Raw genomic sequence first — 12,330 nt, 5'->3', positions numbered from 1 at the left:
AATGAGTTTCATAGTAATATTAATTTTTAAATACAATATCACAGTTGTACTGTAAAAGGCATTAAAGATATGCATAATTATCTCACAACAGATGGGTCTTTTTAAAATTTCCGGACTAAATATTATAGTAATGACAGATCCGTGATGTTGTGTATGTGGGAAATTGAAATCTATGCGATCTCCACGTTACAGGAGACCAATCACGTGGGCCCTCTCCTCTGTCCTGTTTCTCCTGAAAACCATCCAATTTGCAGCATATGATTACAGCTTTATAACAGTTAGATTTTTTTTTTTCAATACAATTCCAGCAATAATTGAACAAGTATTCAAGTAGTGCAAGAATGGTAGTGCCGTTTGTCTGCTGTGGTTGTTTTTCTATGTGCTACTGTGCACGCAGATAGAGAGCAGCACGAGGCAAAAGGTAAAACATTATACATCTTTTTCTCTGGAAAGTATGCAGCAACCTTAACACACATTTGTCAATTATGATACTAGTTACTAGATACATTTGGCCAATGGCAGTGAATGGGACACAAACGAGGATGCTGTGTCACTTCTGCAGTGAAGATTCAACCTAAGAATATGAAGACAGGAACAAAGTTTCTTTCACATGATTGCTTGTTAATACACATGAAGACAAAAAGAAGATCAGCAGTACATATTCAACACCGTGATACCTACTAATGCAAACCAAAGTGTGATGAAAGGAAATGATACATGCTCATAATCCCCAAAGTCACACTAACTACTGCTCTACATGGTTAATATTGGGCTAGATACATAGATGTAATTATCGCTTTGATTTAAAACAAATAATGACTAAAAAAAGGTGAGATGATGTAAGCATCTTTTCCTTTGTTCACGATCTAGATGTTCTAGTGGATTTACCACCATTGAAGTTCCTGTGAGCAGGACTTAGGTTTACACCCTTTTGATTGATCTAGGGATGGGAATCTTCAGCTCCTGTTGTCGAGCTCTGTATCTCTGTGTATGTACCACTTTGCTCGTCATATGTGTACCTGAATAAGGTGAGCAGTCAAAATGTAATAAAAAAGAAAGTGATAAAACAAAATAAAATTTTAAAAAAAAAGTAAAAAGTTATTAACTGCTAAGCTAGACTAATCTTTGGTGGTGAAGTAGAGAGTACACCATCTAGGATCAGAACAAGGATGAAGAAAAACCCCTTGAAAGAACAAAAACCATCTGGCAGTGCCACATCTCACCCCTAGTAGCACCACAAATTCATCTTCACAATAACACCAACTGCAAACAATTGCCCTCCTCTAGAACATGGTTTCTCTCACCTGGCAGTGCCACATCTCCCACCTACATAACGAGCAGACAGACAGCCTTCTGCCTCCCATCACCATCGCATGGCAACTGCTCGTCTAGAGTTGGTAAGTGGAGCAGCAGGGGATCCTGCACTCGGCTGGTAAGTGGAGGAGCTGGTAAGTGCAGGATCCCCTGCTCCTCCACTCTTCCAACTAGTATTGCACCTCTCCTCTTCCTTCTCTGAAAAAATGGAGAAGATCCTGGTAATGCCACCACCCTTGTGCTACATGTGGTGTCGCTTTCCTCCTTCAATGTGAGAATCAACCACAGCTGAAATCCAACCAATGAGCAAAGGAGTTCTCAGCGTACTCTGAAGCCTCCCTCTATTTGGTGCCAGCATTTATTGATCTCAACCCATGTAGTACGACTTGACTAGCCTCTCCACCAACAGTCCCTCGCAGATCTAATGACTTTGCCCACCTCCTGGCATCAAACTAGATTTCTTCAAGACCAGTCTTGGTATTTGTGTTCAAGTATTCATATCTAATTGTGTCACCTAGTATCAGTCATGTATCCTACCGCTTCCCCTTGTCCAGTTCCCCATATATGAATAGGATATGAAATGGATCTTCAGACAAAAGTCAAATTAGATATGAATTTTAACTAAATCAATACCAAGTGATTCAGATACGATCCATCTTTGCAACCGCCAAAGATTCAGATGCTTACTCCAATCCTTAACAGAGATATTTGCAGACAAGAGGTCTACAACTAACTAAATGGGTGATCCACTGACAAGATTTGTATATATAAAAGCATTTGTTGTTCCAAAAATATAACTAAACCAAAGAACATAAAGAAAACACTAGTAGAGAAAAGATCTCGTCCTCAATTCCTATTTGGGGAAACTAATCCATACTTGAGCACAAATAAATACCTCTATGCTCTATCACACTGTGACAGTTAGGGATTTGGAAGAAAAAAAAGGAATCCAACCAGCTGTTTGTTGGAAAAAATAAGTATTGGTGCCTTCTAGGCATAAAAAATTTACAGTTCTAACCATTGCCCAAAACTTTTGAAACCAAATTATGTGTTCATTCTTGAATAAAATCTTTGTTATTTTCCAGTAGCTCGCATTCATATTGTATAAGTTTTTTTTGTATTTCTGGAATTAAATTAATGACACTGATTTGAATAACGTGCTGGTTTGTGATATTGCAATTTATGCAATCAAATCATTGCACCATAGACTGATTGACAGCACTCGATACATCTACCATCAAGGGATGAATAGAGGAGCAGTTTATTAAATAATCAACATAATTTTTATCACAGGTTCATTCTTGGACGCAGCTAACACTATCAGCAGACACTCATCTATGTCAGAAGACCAGAATGATTCACTACGTCACATGAAAGATGCAAAATTACCATGTTCCTGTTGTAGCAGAACAGTACATTCCTGAGGTTGGGTCATAATAATAGCCCAAGCTGCTACTGTAGTAGTAACTGCAAGGAAACAAGCAAACTCAAATGTGTAAACATGATTCTCGTAAAAGTAAATGCATAGTGTAGTAGTAACTACGAGGAAACAAGCAAATTAAAAATTGTAAAACATGATTCGCACCAAAGTATATGCATACTGGAACAACAAGGTCACATTAGTCTAAGATGGAAAGGGAAAAGAAAAGAATTGATGGTGGAAATAAATCCATAGGGAAAGGTAAGAGAAAGTAAAGAGAAGGGAAAGGGAAAGGGAAATGGAAAGGGAAAGGAAAAGGGAAGGGAAATAAATAAATAAAAACGAAGGAGGACCAAATCACAAACTTGGCTAGAACTGACCTCACGATCAAGAGGCCACAAGCCGCGGCGATGTCGTGCTCGTGAGGCCGCAGGCTGCAGCGACATCTCTCTAGAGGCGCCACCAGAGACCTCAAGCTCACAAGGCCGCAGGCCGCGGCCATGTCCCGCTTGCGAGGCCGCAAGCCACAGCGACCACTCGCTCGCGGCGCCATCGGCCACAGCTGCATGAGGTTGCCTCCTCGCGCAGGGCTGCCGACTGTGAGGTCACCTCCTCATGCAAGGATGTTGGTCACGAGGTCGCCACCTCGTGCGGACTCAGTTGGGTCACAGCGAGTTGGGAGTTGGGAGGAGGGAATTGCTTTCCGCCCTATTTGGGTGGATAAAAAATGGCATCCATTTTTACAAAGTAAATAGAGGAAAGTTTTCCACCGTCAAAGTAACAAAGATATCAAAATGGCGAAGGTGAATATTAGATGAATGAACTAATGAAGATAATGATAAGGGAATCCAAAGATAAAAAAAAGGAGACTAACTATGGTCATCAAAATATTCTCAACCATGTATAATCAATCACAGAATTAGAAAGTTGAGAACAAAACTGGGCATGCTAAAATCAAGTTAATGGAGATTAAATAAAGTTATCAAAATATTCTCAACTCTCAATCATGACCAATATAATCAGTCACAGAATTGGGAAGTGGAGAACAAATGCTTAATACATGGTCTACTAACTGATATTTTTTATATCAACCCAAATAAATGAGATTGAAAAGCAACTTCAACCTCTTTCCATTAACCAAACTTTAATCTATTTCAAGCATGAATCTTAAAGATTACCATAACCTATAGCCTAGCATGTCTGAGACTTCAAGACAAAACGTCATTTGTGTGGAAAATCATAAACAGGACAACAACGAGCAGGAAAGATAATAAATAGATAAACAAATGTGTTGAAGATAGTAGACATTTGACCACAATTGTTAGCAAGAAATGACTTTGGTGAAGAATTCGTAAAGTAGCAGCAGTTGTCTAAAGTTCAGGTTTTAGTTAACAAGGGAAGATCTAGTTTATCATGACAGAGAGAATAAGCCAAAAAAAGTTAATAAGTTAATTTGAAAATAAGAATTATAACAATAATTCCAGTTCAACCAGAAAACCAGGAAGTAGAGGAAAGAGTAGAAATGGGGGAAAAGAAAGTGATTGGATTGAGAGAGAAGGAAATAGAAAAGGAAGCAAGGAGAAGAGTGAGATCTGGAGGAGAGAGTAGGATCAATTTATACATTTGCATTATTTAATTATATAAAAGTATATTATCTATTACTGTATACATATAATAAAAGCTGGAAAAAAAAACAAGATAACCATAAATAAAAAGGGCAGCCCGGGTCCCGGGGAAGAAATAAAAATTTGTGATCTCAGTACGCAATGATCTCAATGATCTCAGTTAACATAATTTGTGATAATTATGATATAAATCGAAGATCAAGAAATAAAAACTCCATGATTCGTGGAAAAATGGTCGGCTTCCTTACCCTGATGATTCATCATATACATAATCATTTTCAATCCCTCCACAATTGACATCTGCAAGGTGATGAAGATTAAGAATCAGCTGCACAGAACATTCAGAAACCTGGCTAGCTAATAAAGGCACAGGACTCTTTTGATTCATTTCAATCAAAAGAATAAAGAGAAGAACCTCCAGAGTCCAAGTCTTGGGAAAAACCAAAGGTTGCTGATGTAGGTTGATTATCTTGAAGAAAATCTGAAGAAGAGCTGACCGCACTTCGAACTGGTGGATTCACATTTGTAGTGTCATCATCATCCCCAAACATGTCAAACTTATCATCACCTGGGGATGCTTGCTGGACAGAGTCTGTAACAGATGAAGTTCCAGGATGAATGTCCCATATAGAAGACACATGCTCCCCAGACTGAACATTATCAGAAAATATATCTTCCCCACCAGTTGGTTCAGAATGTTTTGTGTTATTTGATCTGTCTTCCTTTGCACAAACTATACGCTCATATCCTTCTGCAAAAAGTAATAAGAAATATTTACATTGCAACTGGAGACCATATATATTTGAAACAAAGTTCTTTTTAGTTGTCTTGAATGGAAAATACACATCTAGGAAGACAGAGGACAGAGATCTTAAGAATGTATTGATATCGTATCAGAAATATCAAAATGCATATGCAAGGTTAGACTGCAGGAAGATTTGAATATTGATAAGTAGCACACTAACCTGCCTCCCGAACAAAAGTCTCCTGATCTTCATAGTAAACATCTAGTAAAAATACAAAGAAACAAATTAGATTAATATTGATATACCTGGCATGGCATATGACTATCAATTAAATATAGAGACTTCCTGACAAGAAACTCTCAAAAGAAAACAAAAGCAATAATCTTAAGCTGTCTAAGTGGTTAACTATTTATCTAATATATTAATAACATTTATTGACCCAATACAAACAAAAATAATCCTTTCATGTCAAAAGGTCACAACATCTTGTGTGGTCCCATATTAGCCAGCGAAAATCTAACTATAGGACTGTCATATCCATCAAATGGGTCAGAAAAAGTCAAAGTCTATGATATCAAAAGAGAAACAGCATGCACCATGTCAATACTTATCAGACGTAGCAAATGACTAGCTGACATTTCACTATGCAGATCAACATATTATGCATGCCAACAAGATAAGTAATCAGAAATGGACCAGCACAAGCCATGCTACAAAACTGCAACTACTCTTGAGCTGATCTATACACCAGAAGAGGATATAATTTTTGTACTCAACTATATTCTCCATTCTCCATGAGTTTCATGGCATCTTCAGTGAGTTGATCAAATATCTGTTTTGTGGTCTCCAACATTTTTGCTTTCTTATCTGTTGAAGAGCCTTTCAATCTTTTTAGAGCTTGAATTATCTGCCATATGAAATATAAATTAAAATAAAATGCAGAATACCTAAATACTTCATGATGTCATTTATATTACAACCTTGTTGCGTTAAAGAAAAGGTTAAACATCTAGTTTCCTACAAGAATCTTGAAGGTGTTAACTAATAAATCTACCTGAGTTGTGGACAACATGATTTGCCCCTAATTGTATAGCGGAGACAAGCTAACCACATTCAAATACCTCACCCAAAGCCCACTAAACCAATGAGCCAACATATAACATTTGCTAAGCAATGACCTTTAGGACTTCAGAAGAATAACCTAGAGATTGTTTAATCAGAGGAAATCACTCCAATAATGCATAGAGCATATTGTTACTGCATATTAATTCAACTTAAGAGATCTATAAAAAGATAATTAGAAACACCAAACCTTATAAGATGGTAAGCATTGAAGAATACAACTCAGCTATAAAAGGAAAGCAATTGAGAATAGCAGAAATCTCCTGAAATATATAGCAAAAGAGAACTTCAAATAAAATGGGAGGAGGCTTTAACTAGAAGTAACTTTAAATCCAAAGGTAAGACCAAGTGAAAATCCCAGATTGCACAAGCCACTAGGGTGTAAGAAATTATATATTAATTCTAATTAACAACTGACATAGGTAAATCTGACAGAGGTTTCATTCTGGACTTCCTACCTAACAAAATGATAATTCAAAATGACAACCAAACCTTGGGTGCAAATTTAGCATATAGAGTTCAAACAGCTTGCAAAAAAATAATGAGCATGTTCAGTTACACATAAAGTTACGACTTGGAAAGACAAGCTATCAGCAAGCTCAACAACTTATTCATCACACTGAAATGCAGTAAAATAAAACCACCAAATGAGAGTATTCTAATAAAGAATTTACTGTTTCTCCAGGTTGAAGTGCATTTGCTATTCTCCTTTTTATTTTTCCGAAATCATCTGAAGACAAATCATCATATGCCTCCTCTGCAGATTCTTTTGGCTTAAACTTTCCTGCCAACTTGGCATCAACTTCAAAACTATCAAGCCATGCATCCTAAATCAACCACAAACAAACATCAAGATAACATCTCAAAATAACAGAATATATTTCAGATAAAAAGGGGAATTGAGGAGGGGAGAGGCAAAAGTAAGGGAAAGGAAGGAAGGAAGAGAACAGTGGGGGAACATCACCTTGATTTCATTTTGTTTAGCATACTCAACAAAATTTCCATTGTCATCAAAATAGCCTTCCTCCCTCTCTTCCTTCAAATTGAATGGTTCTATTTGAATACCATCATCTTCAAAGTTAGTATTATCCTGCCACATAATCACATTTAGAAAATATGAAATTAATTAACAGTACTGAATAATACCAGGGAGTAACAAAACAACACACAAGACTGAATATAATGAATCATTATGAGAAGATAAAAAAAACATAACTAAAAAAAGGCAATATACAAAAATTATATTTTTAGCAATGATTGATTGATAAAACAGAAACAAAATATCATATTCTCACTAGGAGCATAAGAGCAGGCAAACAATATATAGATTTTAGTTGGGAGTTACAGGAAAAAAATAACAAAAATATGTGGGTTTTGATATAATACTTGTCACCTGAAAATTGAAATATCTTCACCGAAGGGTCCATGAAAATGGCATACCAATACATGAGGCTCTTGACAACATATCCCAAACAGAATGAATGGAATCGGTGTTATCCTCAAATAGCAAATAGGTAATGGTGTGACTCAAACACTGGTCATTCAAGTGGAAATGAATCAAAGTTGTACTACTAAGTAGGCAATGATATGACTTAGACACGGGTCCATTCAAGTGGAAATGAATCAAAGTTGCACCAAGGATCTTCTAAATTATTATATGAAAATAATCTCACTACAGTTAGTATTCCAGAGTTAAGAATAGTTACGTGAAGGGTTTTGCGTTTTAACTTTTAGCTGGAATGATATGTGCCAGTCATTTCAGGCAGCAAACAATGAAAGTTTACTTCTTGCTTATAACATAATTTTTGAATATACAGATACAGCCATGACAGCTCAAAAACACATTTTTTATACGACAAGACTTAGTATGCATCATGAATCATGCAAATATCAGAAACATTCATATATCTATGTAGCAAAGCATTACTATGATAAGAATCCTTTGTAACAACACAGATAGAATAATGCAGAGCTAAAACGATACTAGAAAACACTAAATGGCAGCCAAAGAAGATGGCATATGTAAACATGATAAAATTTAATATTGAGCTACATAAACAGAGATGTTTTATGTTTCTCACAAGAACAAACAAGAACAAAATAGATTATTGACACCCTCTGAATGATTATATCTATATAGTTAATTATGATAAAAGCAGAAGGGGAGCTTGGCGCAGCAGTAAAGTCGCTACTGTGTGACCTAGAGGTCACGAGTTCGAGTCTTGGAAACAGTCTTTTGCAAAGCATGGTAAGGTTGTGTACAATCGACTCTTCCCCAGGACCACGGAAGCTTTGTGCACCGGATTGCCCTTTTAGTTAATAATGATACTGCCATATAACAGTTTCCTATTTAAAGGTAGGTGTTAATTGCTAAACGAGGTACAATCTCCTAGGGAAAAGATTTAGACCAAATCAATTGTTGTGAATAAGCCATCTAAACCAAAATCCTAAATTGCTTACAAAGTTGAGAATACAGGAAAGTCATTGTTAGAGAATGCACATAAACATTTTGTATTTAATCAACTTATAAAGGATATAATTCCCATCATTGTCTTACATTTATATTAGAAATCCAAAAGAAAAACACAACTCTTCTACTTTATTTTTAACACAACCAATTATCTTGGCTATCCCAAATTATTTACAAACTTAGCAACACACAACAGGATAAGTTGAAGCCAGTTATATGTCCCTTGGCCATACACAACCTCCTTGTATGAATCCTCGAGTATTCTCTCCAATAGCATCGCTTAAAATTCCACCTGCCTCCGAGTTGAATGATCCTAGCAACCGAAAGCTACTTTCCTTTAAAGTTTGTGCTTTATTTATGCCAAAGAAACACAATTTTTTTTTTCAATAAACTGAAGTGAGAAACTAATTCTTCGCACCAATACCGAATCCACAAGACTGCAGAAAAGACCGCCAAACATTTTAAGTTACTACCACCACAAACGATACGAAAAGAGAAGAATGCATGACAACTATTTGTTTTTCTTCCCTCTTCAAACTATCAGTGAGTCAAATGACAAGACAAGGTACCATTACCTCGTACTGCACTTCGCCGGAAAAGCCGTCCACCTGATCACCCAGGACCGCGTCCTCTCGCATCTTATTCCGGAGCTTGGCACGCTTCTTGGAAGCGAGATCGGGGGCCATCCAGCTCTCGTCCCCGCCGTTCCCATCGAGGATTCGGTCGGCGGCCACACGTTTCGCCTTCTTGCCCTTTGGAAACCTAGCCTGCCTCTGCCTGTGGTCGTCGTCCAATTCAGAATCAATGAAAACACTAGAATCAAAGTTTGAATATAATGATTTGAGGGAGAAACGAAGGGGAAAGCTACGCCGGTGCTTTCGTCGGATCGAATTCTTCGAGAGGAAGCGGCCGCTTTTTGCCCCTTTCAGCCATGCCCTTCGGTGACGGCCTGTTGGCTGACTGCTTCGACCAATATATTCTACAGCGATTTCCCAAAGGCGCACGTAAAAAGCGAACCTAGTTTACTTGTATTTAATCAGCATTTTACTAACTCTGACTGCACATGTAAATTTTTTAAATTATCAAGTGACCTAAAATAATTTTAAAATTATTAAATCACCTATTTTCCGTTTTATTTTTATCAATCAAATCCATTTATTTCTATATCAAAATATTAAAATTTTAAATAAATCAGCCAACTGATTTATTTATTTTTATCAAACTTAATTTTAAATAAAATCATATGATAAATCAAATAGTCTAGAATTGATATGAAACTAGTTCATTTGTATTCGGCTACAATTATATTTATGCCCTCAAACGTTAATTTGAATCAATATATTAAGAGTAGCAATTTTTTTAACACAAATATATTTAAAAAAAATTAATTCATATTCGAAAAATTATTTCTCTCAATATATTAGGTTAAATTGGTATTTGAGGACATGAATATAATCAAGAGAGAGATAAACGAATATATAGAAATTAGTTTCATATAAATTCGAGGTTATTTCGTCAACGGATTTTGCTCAAAATTGGCTGATGGATCAAAGAAAATCGGATTGATATGAAATTAAATCATATATGTTCAACTAGTTCTCTTAATTATATTCATACCCTCAAATATCAATTTGACCCAATATATTCAGAGCAATGATTTTTTTAATACAAATTAAATATATTCGTGTTCAAAAAATCATTGCTTTCAATATATTGAGTCAAATTGACGTTTGAGGGTATGAACATAATCAAGAGAGATAGACGAACACATATGAACTAGTTTCATGTCAATATAAGGTTATTTGGTCCATCAGCAGTTTTGAGTAAAATCAGCTAATATACCAAATGACCTCGAATTAATATAAAATTAGTTCTTATGTGTTCATTACCTTTCTTGATTATATCCATGCTCTCAAATATCAATTTGACTCAATATATTGAGAACAATAATTTTTTAGATCCGAATTGAATTTTTCAAATACATTCATGTTCAAAAAATTACTTCTCTCAATATACATTCGTGTTCAAAAAACTACTTCTCTTAATATATTGAGTCAAATTGACGTTTGTGGACATGGATATAATCAGGAGAGGTAGTCGAATATATAAGAACTAGTTTTATATTAATCCGAAGTCATTTGGTCTATCAACCGATTTTGCCCAAAATCGACTAATGGACTAAATTACCTCAAATTGACATAAAACTAACTCCTATGTGTTCGCCTACTTCTTCTGGTTATATTCATACTCTCAAATATCAATTTGACCTAATATATTGAGAACAGTAATTTTTTTTAACACGAGTGTATTTGAAAAAAAAATTAATGTCGAAATTTTGAGCAAATATAAAATTGGTTAATGGACAAAAGGGCATTGGATTGACATGAAACTAGTTTCTATATGCTCGACTACCTCTCCTGATTATATTCATGCCCTCAAATATTAATTTGACTCAATATATTAAGAGTAATAATTTATCGAAAATGAATATATTTAAAAAATTCAATTCATGTTCAAAAATTCATTGCTCTCATATTTGTATTTGAGGAATACATACGATTTTATGCCAATCTGAGGTCATTTAGTCCATCAGCCAATTTTGTCCAAAATCGGCTTATGGACCACATGAACTCAGATTGACATGAAACTAGTTTTTATATATTCGTCTACCTCCCCTAATTATATGCATGCCCTCAAATGTCAATTTGACTCAATATATTGAAAGCAATAATTTTTTGAACATGAATATGTTTAAAAATTTAATTTGTGTTCAAAAAATCATTACTCTCAATATATTAAGTCAAATTGATATTTGAAGGCATGAATATAATAAGGAGAGGTAGATGAATGCATAAAAACTATTTTCATATCAATCCGAGGTTATTTGGTCCATTAGTCAATTTGAACAAAATTGGTTGATGGATTAAATGACCTCATATTGACATGAAACTAAGGGGGCGTTTGGTTCTTTGTTAGGAATAGGAATCAGAATGGGAATCATTGTATACTGGAATGGGAATGAGTATGAGCATGGATATCACTCTTAAAAGCAATGTTTGGTTAGTTGCATATTTGCTATCGGAATAAATCAAAATTTCTTTTTTTACCCTTAAAGAAAAATAAGAGAAAAAATTAGATGTGAGAGAAAGATAAATGTGAGAGAAAAATATGATGAAAGAGAATGATGAGATAGAAAGGATGATGAGAGAGAAAGTGTGATGAGAAAGAATGAAGAGAGAGAAAGTGTGATGTGAAAGAATGAAGAGAGAGAAAGTGTGATGAGAGAGAAAATATGATGTGAGAGAAAGTACGATGGGAGAGGATGAAGAGAGAAAATGTAATGAGAAAAATGAGGAGAGAGTCTGTGATGAGAGAGATTGAGGAGAGAGAAAGTATGGTGAGATATAAAGTATGATGAGAGAGAAAGTGTGATGAAAAAAGAGAACATTGAGTGTGATGGGAGAGATTGAGGAGAGAGAAAGTATGATGAGGGAGAAAGTATGATGAGAGAGAAAGTGTGTTGAGGAAAAAAAAGAGGGAGTGTGACAAGAGAGATTGAGGAGAGAGAAAGTGTGATGAGAGCGAAAGTGTAATGAGAAAAAAAGATAAAAGGGAGTGTGATGGGAGAGATTG

General features: G+C 35.5%; 1 protein-coding gene across 2 annotated transcripts; it reads right to left on the bottom strand.

Annotated features, from left to right (window-relative positions):
- Positions 1–583: 583 nt before the first annotated feature.
- LOC121989374 (CD2 antigen cytoplasmic tail-binding protein 2 homolog) lies at positions 584–9,697 on the bottom strand. Of its 2 annotated transcripts, XM_042543395.1 has the most exons (11): positions 9,566–9,697; positions 9,273–9,474; positions 7,192–7,317; positions 6,902–7,054; positions 5,883–6,012; positions 5,325–5,366; positions 5,042–5,110; positions 4,775–4,951; positions 4,608–4,659; positions 2,704–2,781; positions 584–1,019 (listed from the first exon to the last, which is right to left on the bottom strand). In XM_042543395.1, exons 1-11 carry the CDS (start codon positions 9,628–9,630, stop codon positions 941–943), a joined length of 1,173 nt encoding a protein of 390 aa, XP_042399329.1. In that variant the 5' UTR covers positions 9,631–9,697; the 3' UTR covers positions 584–940. The 2 variants fall into 2 exon arrangements, with proteins under 2 accessions (XP_042399329.1, XP_042399319.1); XM_042543385.1 differs by having other exon boundaries at positions 4,775–5,110.
- Between the last annotated feature and the right edge of the window lie 2,633 nt (positions 9,698–12,330).

The sequence above is a fragment of the Zingiber officinale genome, chromosome 1B (genome assembly GCF_018446385.1).
Source record: "Zingiber officinale cultivar Zhangliang chromosome 1B, Zo_v1.1, whole genome shotgun sequence".
In the NCBI taxonomy this organism is placed as follows: domain Eukaryota; kingdom Viridiplantae; phylum Streptophyta; class Magnoliopsida; order Zingiberales; family Zingiberaceae; genus Zingiber; species Zingiber officinale.
Note: the sequence above shows the minus strand (reverse complement) of the source record. Positions and strands in the feature narration are given on the sequence as shown.

Coding starts and splice junctions, on each gene's coding strand:
- LOC121989374 (XM_042543385.1), bottom strand. CDS start 9,630: ATGGCTGAAAGGGGCAAAAAGCGGCCGCTTCCTCTCGAAGAATTCGAT. Junction 7,055..7,191: donor CTAAACAAAATGAAATCAAG/GTGATGTTCCCC, acceptor TGGTTGATTTAG/GATGCATGGCTTGATAGTTT. Junction 6,013..6,901: donor CACTTCAACCTGGAGAAACA/GTAAATTCTTTA, acceptor TTCATATGGCAG/ATAATTCAAGCTCTAAAAAG.